At 41.7% G+C, this 13,002-nt stretch overlaps 1 protein-coding gene across 1 annotated transcript in view; it reads right to left on the minus strand.

Annotated features, from left to right (window-relative positions):
* WDR72 (WD repeat domain 72) overlaps nt 1-13,002 on the minus strand; it is a 218,731-nt gene that overhangs the window by 164,973 nt on the left and 40,756 nt on the right. The window contains exons 5-10 of the mRNA XM_014580591.3: nt 11,310-11,484; nt 10,575-10,651; nt 7,173-7,292; nt 4,699-4,844; nt 4,246-4,342; nt 288-429 (exon numbers count right to left, since the gene is read on the minus strand). Of these exons, the coding sequence (XP_014436077.2) occupies nt 288-429; nt 4,246-4,342; nt 4,699-4,844; nt 7,173-7,292; nt 10,575-10,651; nt 11,310-11,484 (757 nt within the window). The remainder of the gene's footprint in view (nt 1-287; nt 430-4,245; nt 4,343-4,698; nt 4,845-7,172; nt 7,293-10,574; nt 10,652-11,309; nt 11,485-13,002) is intronic.

Consider the following 13,002-nt stretch of genomic DNA (forward strand, 5'->3'; position numbering starts at 1 on the left):
CTCAGCAGGGCCACCTTGATTGACTCGCCCTTTCTTGGCATTTTAGCCAGGGTGGCAATCTGTACAAGGACTATGCCTGTGTTCTTCTTCTTCAGACTTATGCAGGGCTTTATTGGTATGGAGAGCCTTGTGTTGGTCTTACAGACCAGAGATGAATTCTGTCCTGAACTATCCTGTACGACTGGAGAAGCTCCACTTTCCTGGGTGAGTAGTCCATCACTTTTCATGAGAACTGAGGAAGCAACACTGTAATTAAAAACTACACAAAATATATGAAATTGCCTAACCTTTTGGAGAACCATCAAGTGTGGACACAGGAACATCAGGAATATGCCACAAGGTGATTCTTCCAGATGCTTCTCCAGAAAAAAGAACCTTATAGAAAGGTTCCTTTCTTTCATTCATAAAGCCCATAACAAAAGGAAAACTCTGTGACAACAACAGCAGCAACAAGTCAATACTTCAATATAAAAAAATTGCTTAAGTGAATACCTAATTGCAAAACAAAACTATACTATCTTGGAAATATATCTGAAGAAATTAGAGGCTGAATTCTCAGTTGTGGCTGAATTTTGCTCAGACAGCTGCTGTTCTAAGATGCACTGGCTGGTATGGCCATCTGAAATGCCACTAGTAGCACATGTTCTTGCCATACCCTATATGCCAAGTCAAGAGTTGAGATTGATAGGGGGATGCCAGGTAGGCTCAAGACTGCCTGTGAATTATTCTATACAGGGAGAGTACTTAAGCAGCTGCTTAAGTGCAGAAAACTAGTCAGAATGGGGGAAGGAATTGGGCCAAAAATTCCACTGATGTAAATTCTAGATTATTATCACAAAAACTGAACAAAAAACCCTCCTATATTCACAACAGATTATATGACACAAGAAAATGCAAGTCAGGGGATTGTGTTTTGGGATAAATTCTTAACGGCCTACAGTGTCATTTAATTCACCTACAAGAAGTTACAGGGTATAGAGTTATAATATACTTGAAAGCAAACTTATTACCATGATCTATCAACAGGTCTCTCAGAGAGGCCATCTCTGCTTATTGAGTTTCATCATTAATAGCTATTGTACATATTGCTGAGAGAAATATGTGTGGAAGGCAAATACTATGTTTATTGATAGCTGAAGTCATACATTTTTGCATTGGTATCCTCTTTAATCAAAGACCCCCTAAATGTAAGGACTAACACATATAATGCTATACACACTTTATCCCACCAGTGCCCAAACTATAGCTTGTGAAGCATTTGACAGTGGATGCTTTCAGGGTCCTTCCAGCACTTAAACTGCATTAAAATACAGATGAAAAAACATCAAGGTTGAGCTTTTAAAAGGCCTGAAATGCCCTTAGATGGCTGTCTAGTTCTTACTTAAAAGTCAATGAAAACTGGGCTTCTAACTCTCATTTTGAGGGAAGATTCTCTAAGGCACAAATAACATTCTCATATCACTTTTCCATATAAGCAATTGTTAGAGTTGCAACAAGGATGCTATGTGATTGAAAATGGGAAGAGAAGCCCCTACAATCATACACATGGTTCCCACTATGAAAAGATTTTGTAACTCCTGCTTCATGTTATCATGTAGAACTTGGAAGTCAAGACAGACAGCCTCACAAACTTTATCACATGTTCGCTTTCCATCTGAGTCATCCGTTGTCAAGCTAGTAAACTTGCAATTGACACACATTTACAGCTATAAGTATAAGAACTCTTTATCCATCTGATTCTTCAACTTCCTCTGTACAGTCCTCCCAATTTTGCCATTGGACAGAATTAAGCCAAACATCAGATAATAAGAACAGAAAATGGGTACATTGTGGATACTTTTTTGTGCTTTCATTTGTTGGAAAAATTATACATAATCTGCTCTGCCATCATAATGAACCAATTATTGCTAAGCCATATATTTTGGCTTCTTTCCTTCCTTGACAGTCTTTGGCCTTTTGATATCCTTCAATAGTTATCCTATCACAAGTGTTCATGGGGAAAGATAAACTAATGGCTATAGCTCTTCACATAAAAATGAAATATGTCAGGCTTAGAAAGACTATGTAGCAAAAGTGCTGTTTAAAAATCTTTACCTAGCAACACAAAGGAGGGAGTAATAAAAACCTTACACAAGCCTGTATTTTTAATAGTGCTTTTGGTGGAATACATAGTCCTGAGGAATGGTTTAAATGCTTGATCCTGGTCCCACTTAAGTCAATCTCAAAAAATCGATACTGATTTCAACAGGAGCAGGACCCACATATTTCTTATTTGTCAATGAAAAAGTAAATAAAATTCCATAATTCTTAGATTTGGTCGCAGGCTTGCTGTTCTTACTCAGCAAAATCCCTGTTAAAATCAATAGGGTTTTTGTTTTTGCCACAGTAGAGATAGTAGTAACTAATCCTTCATTTGTATCTTTAAATCACTTAATTTCTGTTCATTCAACCAGTCATCATCTTTTCTAGTCATACAAAGAGGAAAGCAACCATTCAGATGTATGCTTTGCAATAGCTGCATTCATCTGAGTCATCTGTTGTCAAGCTAGTAAACTTGCAATTGACACACATTTACAACTATAAGTATAAGAACTCTTTATCCATCTGATTCTTCAACTTCCCCTAAGCTTTATATAAACAGCTTTTCAGGCCTTAGATGCCAATCCTGCAAAGATTTGCACATGTGTTTAACTTTACACACTGAGTACTGCCAGGAAAGTCTGCTCACATTGGAAAAAAAAGTTAAACACATGCACAGGACTTTGCAGGATCAGGATAGCAATCTCAGTAAAATGTTCAAACACTTAATTATTAACAGTTTGTGGTAGATACATTTTGTAAAGAACTAAGAGTCTCTGGGCCCAAATAGTTATGCATATAGTAGTCCCACTGACTTCAATAGGAGTATTCATACAAGTAACTTTTTACCGGATTGTGCCTCTTGGGTTTAAAGAATTCTAAATATTCCACCTTGCCTTTTAAATTTTAATACACATTTTGAAAACTAACAAAAAAATCTCAAAGAGCCTTTATAAAATACAAAGTATATACAGTAAAACTCCGATGGTCTGGCATCTGATGGTCCGGCACCATCAGGAACCCGGAAGTGCTCCGGGCAGCCGGACCATTGGAGCTGTTCTGCCCCCAGCTTCCCCGATTCAGCCGCTGCTAAAACTGACCAGCAGCTGAATTGGGGAAGCCAGGGGCAGAGCAGCTGGAGTGCTGCCGGGTAGGTCCCATAGCGCTGCCCCTCGGGGCTGCGAGACCAACCTGGCAGCACCCCAGATGTCCCCGATTCAGCCGCTGCTGAAACTGACCAGCGGCTGACTCCAGGAAGCCCGTGACAGAGCTGCTCTGCCCCGGCTTCCTGGAATCAGCCCCTGATCAGTTTCAGCAGCAGCTGACTTGGGTACACCTGGGACAAAGCAGCTGGGGTGCTGCCGGGTTGGTCCCCACAGTGCCAAAGTGCGGCGCTGCGGGGACCAACCCGGCGGCGCCCCAGCTGCTCTGTCCCCGGCGTCCCGATTCAGCTGCTGTTGAAACTGACCAGCGGCTGACTCCAGAAAGCCAGGGGCAGAACAGCTCTGCCTCGGGCTTCCTGGAGTCAGCCACTGATCAGTATCAGCAGCGGCTGACTTGGGGACACCTGGGGTAGAGCAGCTGGAGTGTTGCCGGGTTGGTCCAGTAGCGCCGCTCCTCGGCGCTGTGGGACCAACCTGGCAGCCCCACAGCTGCTCTGCCCCAGGCATCCCCAAGAGCACCTGGGGTGCTGCCAGGTTGGTCTCGCCGTGCCAAAGGTCAGCGCTACCAGACCAACCCGGCAACACTCCAGCTGCTCTGCTGCAGGCGTCCCCAATGCAGCCACTGCTGAAACTGACCAGCAGTGGCTGAATCAGGGACGCATGGGGCAGAGCCAGACTATCGGAAGGAGGGGCTATGAGGGGTCTGCGGTGGCATCCCCCCACCCCATCCCAGACCCCTCATAGTCCCCCCCTTCCGATAGTCCGGCATATTTGATAATCCAGCACCGCCTGGGTCCTAAAGGTGCCGGATTATCAGAAGTTTACTGTAATAAATTCACCACCTTTGAAAGTGAAAAATCAGAATCAAGGAACAAGCCTTATTTATGATATCAATACAACTAAACTAAGTTTGACTCAATGCCTTAAATGTCCAATTTGCTGAGAGTGTGTGTGGCCATTACAAGGAAAATATGAAGCTCATTGTATATTATTCACAAGTTACCTTATTTTCTTTCACATAAGTAGAGCACAGTAAATGAGGATAAACAGTTTCTTTGAGCACTTTTCCATCAGCAGGATGTATGCTTTTAGAATGTCCACTGTATAATTAAAAAGAAAATCAAATGCTTTAGAAATTTGTCTTTTTAAAAGCACAATGATATTGTCCAAGATTCTCAAGTTGAGTTAAAAGTTGTTGGGTAAGTAATTACAAGTGATTTCTTTTTGAAACCACAGCACCAGCTGCCCAAGTTCTACATGGCTAATCTTATTCCTGTATCCCCTGCTGTGTCAAACAAAGACTGAGGGCTGGCAAACTCAGTGTAAATCTTCTGCTGCCAAAGTGTTTTTGTTCTGGTTTTTCATCATTTGCGACATGCAGGGATTTTCCATAATAAACCTCCCAAAGTTCATTTTGTACCTGAACTTTTTGTGTTCATTTCCAATCTGAGCCCACCTGTTCAACAGCTGGTAGATGTAACTGTGACCATCTTCCGTCCAAATGATGAGTCTCTGAGCAGCTAGCACTTCACCACCAGCAAAGTACTGGCCACTTTTACTGAATTCAGTGCACAGCAAGAAAAAATCACAATAATCATAGATCTAAAGGCAGAAAAATTATAGATAAGCATAAATTAATGTTATAATGTATTTCCTGTTGAATCTTTGAGCAGATTCAGTAAGTAAAGTATTCTAAGAGTCTGTTTCTGTGGTGTACATTCAGACTACCCAATTCAACACCACTGTTAAAACACAGTAAGATCAGAGTCAGGGTATGTTTCTAGGATGAAAAAAGGGTTGTTTAAATTTAAAACAACATTAAAGGCTTAAGGGTACAGTCAGGGCCATTCTGAGGGGAGCACGAGGCCTGGGGCAATTCCCACACAGTACTACAGGTGCGGGGCCTGGGATACCTCCCCGCCGCTGCCACTGCAGGCCCTGCCCCATACCACTTCACCCCTTTCACAAGCTCTGCCTCTGCTCTACTTCCTCTCCTCCTCTGCCTGAGCAATGCAGCCCAGATTACAGTGGGCCTGATGTAGCAGCAGCCGGAGTCTCCCCTCCATGCTCACCACATAGGTGACAGGAGCCGTAGTGGCCTGGCAGACTGCTCCACTCCATTTTGCCCCAATGCACTGGCCTTCCCCCTCCGTACCATTGTGTCCCACTTCTTTATGGCAGCAGGAAGAGGAGCCCCCTGGGTTCGGAGTGCTCTGCTCCCTGTTGCCACTGAGAAGCTGAGTGCAGCATGGCAGGAGAGGGAGGTTCAGTGGGGCAGAGTGGAGGGGAGTGGAGTGAAGCAGGATGCCGGGCCATTCTGTGTAGTGAACATGGGGGGGGGCAACCCCTTCTGTTGCCACTCATCAGGTTCCATAAGATGGTTGCAGTGGCCACAAGGAGCCCCCAAACACATGGGCCTAGGGCAGCCACCCTGATTTGTCCTATGGATGAGCCAGTCAGAGAGTTGGAAGGATGCAGGGGATTTGTTTTGAATAAAAGCTTCACATTTCCTCTTAGGAGAGCTTTTACATTAATCTGTTAATATTATTTAAATGTATTAAAATGTTGACCATTCTGCTGGCATGATCACCCTACACCTTTAGCTTCCTCCCCCAACACTATTAGAACATCCCACGGTTTCGTCATCTGAGGCACAGGTTAATTTCTTCATCACAGATAAAGCATGCAAACCCACACTTTTTCAGGAGTGCACAGCAAAAGATGGCCACTCCACTCCCAGCCCCTATGAAAACTCAGAGGCTGCTATTCCACAGGGCCTCCTCCCCTGCTGTGGCAAGAGAATGTAATGGGGTAGCCAAGGGGCAGCATGTGGTACGGTCTGCATACTGACCTTCAATGGGACTCAGAAGGTAACGCTAACCGCCTATGCCAATTTTGAAAATCAGACTTAGGCAATGCAGAACAAAGCACAGCACTAAACAACTATAAAAAGCTCGGCCTGTATCATCTCAGGCATGTAATTAAGGGGACTGGTGAAGAAATGGAGCAAGCAGTGTTCTCTGATATGCTCACTAGCTAGTGAGCACAGTTTCATTTGACTTAAGGAGGAAAACAATTATTTATACAGCAGAAGACTTACCCAGCTTTGCTTGGGTCCTTCAGAGCAGGGGGCTGGCAGTGTGAGGGGTGAAAGAGCTCAGGGACGGGGGCTGGGAGATCTGGGGGCTGGGATATCTGGAGCTCACCATGGCAGCCCGCAGTGGAGAGGACAGTGCTTCTGCTGCTACCCGCCAGTTCCATCTGGTGGAGGGAGACTGGAACTGCAGTGCCTGGGGTTGAGGGTATGGCGGTGTGCACCCCTCTCCCCCGCAGTGTTTACTGGGGGAGGAATAGGCTGGTGGGGCTTCTGGCTGCCCCCCCTCAGTGCTGCAGCCAGGGGCCCCGTGGGAAGGGTTTGGGGCAGAGGGCTACTTACCTCGGTCAGTGACCAGCAATATGGAGAGACCTGGCCCCAGCTGGCCACTCTCTTCCCAATGTAGCCACTCCCCTGTGGTTATTCTACAGTATAACGATCCCCCACACTCACTGTCCCCAATGGTCATTCTGCCATGAAAATGTCCCTCCTATCAGCCCCCTCCTTTTCTGATTTATGGAAAAGAATCTCATTCCTGGCACAACCTTTTTTCCTAGCACAACCAACCACTGATCTTGCTTTAAGATAAGATAAGAGGAAGCTGCATACCAAATTTGGTGATCGTAGCTCTTACCGATTAGGAGGCTTTCTTGAACAAACGGACTCACAGATGGATTGATAAATTCATAGAAAGATGTGCAAATTTTCTAAAATTATACACACACACACACACACACACACACACAAAACACTAATCATGGTCACTTTTCCAAAATGTAACTAAATTGCTAGCAGTGCTATATAGGAAGCATTAAGTACTATGTATAATGCTGTACCTTCCAACAGTCTGAGAATACGACTAAGAGGAGTCTTTCTGTATATGTGCAAAATCTTATTGCTTGGCAGTTTGTACAGTCGAGAGGTTTGGATTCTTGTTCATATACACTTTGTCTCTCCTAGACAGCAGTAGAAAAAAGTAGTTGTATTAGACAAACAAGATATTCTGGATTTTAAGGCTACAGATTTCAGGAGATAAAACAGATATTAAAACATTTTGTAAATACACTTTCACAATGCAATGCAAACTCATGTTTTTTATTAAACAGTGAGCTGGGAGGAGGATTCCTGGCCACTATGGAGATGATGGGCATTCTGTGGGCACTCCCTTCATATTCTCATTTGAAGGAGTGGCAATGAAGGTTAGGGAGGGATGGAATCAAGGTCTTTGTTTACACTGCAGGGTTTTTGCGCAAGAAGCCTTTTGTGGAAGAGATCTTGTGCAAAAACTTCTTGTGCAAGAGCACATCCACACCTCAAAGTGCATCGCTTTTGCAATGTGCTTTTGCACAAGAGAGCATCCACACTGCATGGACGCTCTTGCACAAGAAAGCTCTGATTGCCAATAACAGAATGGCCATCAGAGCACCTGTGCTTTTTCTGAAAGGCTCTTTTTGCACAAGAAAACCCTGCAGAGCATCCACACATGCCTTTTTGCGCAAGAGTTGTAGCACAAAAAGGAGTTACTCCTCGTGGGGAGAGGAATAACTCTACTGGCAAAAGCTCTCTGTCCTGTCGATTTACTGTTGGTTTTTTGTTGTTGTTGTTGTTTTGGTTTTTTTTTTTTTTCAAAAACACACTTGAGATGTGGACGCGCTGTTGGTTTATGTGCAAAAACATGTTTTTGCACAAAAACAGATGTTTTTGCGCAAAAACCTTTTAGTGTAGACATAGCTAAGGTGATCAGCATTGGTAGATCTGCCACTATGGGGATGCACTAGCCATTGCTCCATGTAAAGTCATAGTCATAGCAGTCTATAAACTCGCAGTTTCAGATGCACAGTGGCCAACAGGGGATTCTTTTCCTAGAACACAGCAAACAACAGCACAAGCATTGGAGTGATAGCTGGGTACATTATCTTGACTTACATTAATACTTTCCCATCAATACTTTCCCATCACTTTTAGAGTCATTATATTCCTACCCTTTTGGTTTTGAATGCATGAAAGGCTTGCAAAAGGGGAAACAAATCCTACTTTTTGCTCTTTTTTATGTGAATAGCAAATGCTCACTATCAAGGCTGACAGGCCCAAAATGGTTATGTTGGAATTATTTTTATTAATTATTGATCACATCACTGAAAACTGACATTTTCTACCAACCCCCCCCTCCCCACCTCTCACCATCAAACCTCCACAAGAAGGTCTACAGTGCTCATTCAATCTTAGCTGTTAGGTTAAAAGCAAAACAGCCACCATCACAGGCAGGAATGTCACAGCAGCCTCTTGCTGACCCTTGCAGCTCCAAGAGGGAATTACAATTGATGAGAATTGTGCTCCCTAGGTGTTTGAAGAAGCTGTTTTCTCACTAACTCTGAACCCCTCCCTTCTCAAGGGGCAGAAAAGTAAAGGGATGGCAGAATACCCGCATATGTTTGTGTGATGTCTGCTTGTGACTGGTAGCTGCAGAATCATTTAGCTTTAGCAGCAACGATTTCAAGGCTGCAGTCGCGCTAGCTGGCTAGGGCTGATATACTGCAGGGAGATGTTCAACACAGACTTTTTATAACAATGAACATGTTTTTATAAGTGACATCAAACTTGACAGTATTTCATTAGGGGTCTGATCCTACCAATTAATAAGCACCTCCCGTGAGATGCTCCTACACTAAAGTACTAATGCAGAGAAGCTAAAAAAGGCAACCTTCCCATTTTAAGAGAAGGATAATACAAATTTGAGGGGGGTTTTCCCATAGTAAAAGTGCTAAGTTTATATTCACTAGCTGTACACAATATATCACAGGAAGTTACTGGGCTGAGAATTTAGCAAAATTCTAACAATGAATTGCATATATATATGACTATTAATCTTAAGTTATAAGAAAGTGTAACAAAAATTTTAGAAAGGATATTAAACCTCATGCTTCAGGGTTTAAGTCATTCTCTAACTATTAGAGACCAAGATTCAATCTAGTATAGGGCTCATATATCCTCCTACTGCAGGGTTCTGACATCTTCCTCTAAAGTGTATGGTTCTGGCCACTGTACAGGTATACCTACACTAGCCACCTTATTTTGAACTAGGGTGGCTAATGTAGTAATTCAAACTTGCAAATGAAGCCTGAGATTTAAATATCCCGGGCTTTATTTGCATTTTACCGGGTGCCGCCATTTTTAAATGCCCCATAGTTTGAACTACCTGCCTGCGGCTACACACAGTACTCCTGCAATGAGGAGTTACGGTAGTTCGAATTAGGAGCTTTAATTCGAACTACCTAGCCCATACCGCGTGTAGCCGCGGGCAGGTAGTTCGAACTACGGGGCATTTAAAAATGGCAGCGCCCAGGAACATGCAAATAAAGCCCGGGATATTTAAATCTCAGGCTTTATTTGCAAGTTCGAATGACTACATTAGCCACCCTAGTTCGAACAAGTGTGGTTAGTGTAGACATACCCTACTAGACTAGATGGGCTTATGTCTGTTTCAGTTTGGCCACTTCTATGTTCTTGTGTGCTTACAAAATGCAAGAAGTTGAATTCATTTACATTGTAATGGTATTGATAGCAGTGGAGTTACAACAGAGATGAATTTGACCCATTAAACCATTAAAGTTTTTAGCCTAAAGTACTTACAGTTTATGTGAGATAAAAGAAAACCTAGGACTCCAGTTCCAGCACAAACAGGAGTTAGGTTAGCTTTGGTGAGAATATTAATACACAAAACTATAAACAATAAGTATACATGACACAGAGGAAGTAAAAGGCTGTTCCAAATGAAGAGGATAGCATGAGAGAATATGAAAAGTCAACAGTGGGAGAAGGAGACAAAAACTGCATCTAGCATACAGAAAGAAGGAGCAAGAGATCAAACAGGTGGAATTATTCAGAGCTCTGAACATAAAGTAGAAAGAAGGAGGAAAGGGTGTAGAAGATAGGGGAAATGACAAAAAAGGATTATGATCTTAGATCAGTGTGGTATGGAACATGGACTGACGAGATATAGGAAACCCAGAAGGCAAGAGATGTCCAAAGACATGGGGTTGTGTTTAGTGGACATAGGAAGGATGGATACAAGGAACTGTATTGAGAATGAGAGGCAGAGCTTGCTTAGAAAACTAACTCTAATACACATTCACAAGACACTATGTTCAGGTTCAGTGTTTATGTCCTGAAAATACTTGTATGTTCTATATTTTACATTCTTGTTTTAGGTTAAGACTTCATATTTCTTGGAAACTGACCTGTATACTGGTCACTGATGAGGACAGATCCCATACTTTAAGATCTCCAGTTACAGATACTGCTACTAGTGAATCTTCTGTAAATGGTAATAAAAAGTTGTTTAATATGAAAACAAATTCAGGTCACTGTGACTTGAGCCAAATGGGAACGAAAGTATCACCAATGCTGAACTTGGTGTAAACTGTGGAGCTCTGTTTTGAAACTACCAACTTCAGTTCTTTGTATTTAATGTTCCACCCTGAACACACAAAACAGAATAATAAGTATGTGTACTCAATGTATTGTGCAGGGAAACAAGGCCCTTGTATACGAAAATGCTCAACCATCCACTTATTCATCAATCTCATGTGCAAACAAGCATTTTGTTAATGCCACTGCACATAAACACTTTTGAACATCAGGCCCTTTGTGTTTCTGTGCACATATAATCTCTATAATGCACACCCATATAATCATTTTCACAGGTAACCTATTAATGGAGCTACATATAGTCAAAGTGGAAGAACATAGTTCTCTCCAGCTCTCAGGTTTCTACCAAGATTCAAAACACAATAATTTATGTCTGATTGCCATTAAAATGTAAATATATCTTGAAGTTTCAATCTAACATGACAATATATTTCTCTAAAAATAAGTAAAATATAGTATAGAAAGACTCTTTAGGCATGTATATAAAAACAAGACATGACTGGCCTGCTTGCTTGTTAATTTCTGCATCTCATTACTATATGTACCTTGAATCCTTGTGGAGTGAAGAATGCACATGCAACTGATCCAATCAGAAGATTGAAAAGATATTAAAGTATGAAGAACAGCCAAAGTCTTAGCATCAACAATGAGAACATCGTGATATTGTCCACAACACAGAAGCCAGCCATCTCCGGTCATTCGGAATGAGCAATGGTAATACTGTACAAATGAAGTCAAGCAAAAGAAAGGGTTAACACAAAGAGCTACACAAAATCACTTACATATTATTTCTCCTTTGCATATGCGCCATGTAAAATTAATTAATAAAAGCAGTATTTTAAGCATCATAAAGCTTATTTTTAAACTGCATCAGAACCATACAGGTGAAACAATTAATACCAGTATATTGTTCTGAGCAATCAGAAAAAGAAGTTTCCCACTTCATCTCATGACACTGACAGTCTGAAATGTGTAAGATTAAATCAATACAAATCAATGCTTATTGCAGATACCACGCCTCACCAATGCTCCATGATCTCTACTGGCTACGTACGTATTAACTTCCTGGTGAAAGTGAACTAAGGATTTGTTCAACTGAGAGACCTCATCTCTCCCTTTCTATAAAATACTATTTCCATTCTGAAGATGCTCTAGTCTAACCTAACCCTGACCAGTTTGGAAAAGACGAGGGCTGACGGTAGGTTATTTTCCAGGTGGGGTTCTCAACTATGTCATTCACTTGTTTAAAAGGGGAAGAAATTTGTCAATATTCAGTACATGTTGGGTTGGCTGTTTGTTGACCAATACATAATCAGTTTGGTTGTGACAATGTGGGATTCTATTTTGGACAAGTATATTATGGTATGTACGTACATTTGGAGTTTGTGTGATTTTTAGTTGTAATTGTATGCGAAAATGTAAAAATGCCTAGGCATAGGACTGTTGCTTCAAATGGAATCTAAATAAATAAAGTTGTCAAAATAAAGTGAGTGATCATGAAAATAATATGGGGAATTATAACTTGGATCCTACTTGTTTATTCATTGTTGCTTACTTTTTTATACTTTTTAGTTTTGGAAACTGACTCCATTCTATTACAGTTAACTAAATGGTATCTAATTATTATAAAGTTACAGAAATAATGAAATGAAAAAAGATAAACATGTTTACACACCTCAGACAATGCACAGTTTGAATTATCGTGACTGAAAATGTTACTTTGGTCCATAGAAACACAGTAACAAATGCTTTCAACCATTAGTAGTTACAGCTATTGTTAAAGAAAGTAGGTTTTGCTGGCAGATTTGAACAGTCAGTCTTCTAGGAAGAGAAGATCTCACATTTACTTAACCAAAAATGATTAATGGGTCTGTTTCTCTTTGTGTTAAAATTCCATTTAAAATGGCAAATGTTCAGTTTGCATTGTCCTGACATCTGCCATATTCTGCTGAAGCTTACATGAGTACAGAAGGAACATACAAAACTAGATTTGAGAAATGTTAATTAGCAATCAAGCAACAATTTTTCATGGGCTGATACCATCAAAATCCTCACATATCTGTATCCATCTCAGAGTAACCTCCTGCACAAGTCCATTGATGGGAAGAGGGGCAAAGGGGACAGTTGCCCTGGGGCCCAGTAATTCAAAAGGGCTTTTAATCACTGCTAGAGCATTGGGTGGCATACTAAGGGCCGGCGGGAGAGCACAGCAAGATGCGCTCCGAGTGATGCCTGAGG

Source organism: Pelodiscus sinensis, chromosome 14 (genome assembly GCF_049634645.1).
Source record: "Pelodiscus sinensis isolate JC-2024 chromosome 14, ASM4963464v1, whole genome shotgun sequence".
Classification (NCBI taxonomy): Eukaryota; Metazoa; Chordata; order Testudines; family Trionychidae; genus Pelodiscus; species Pelodiscus sinensis.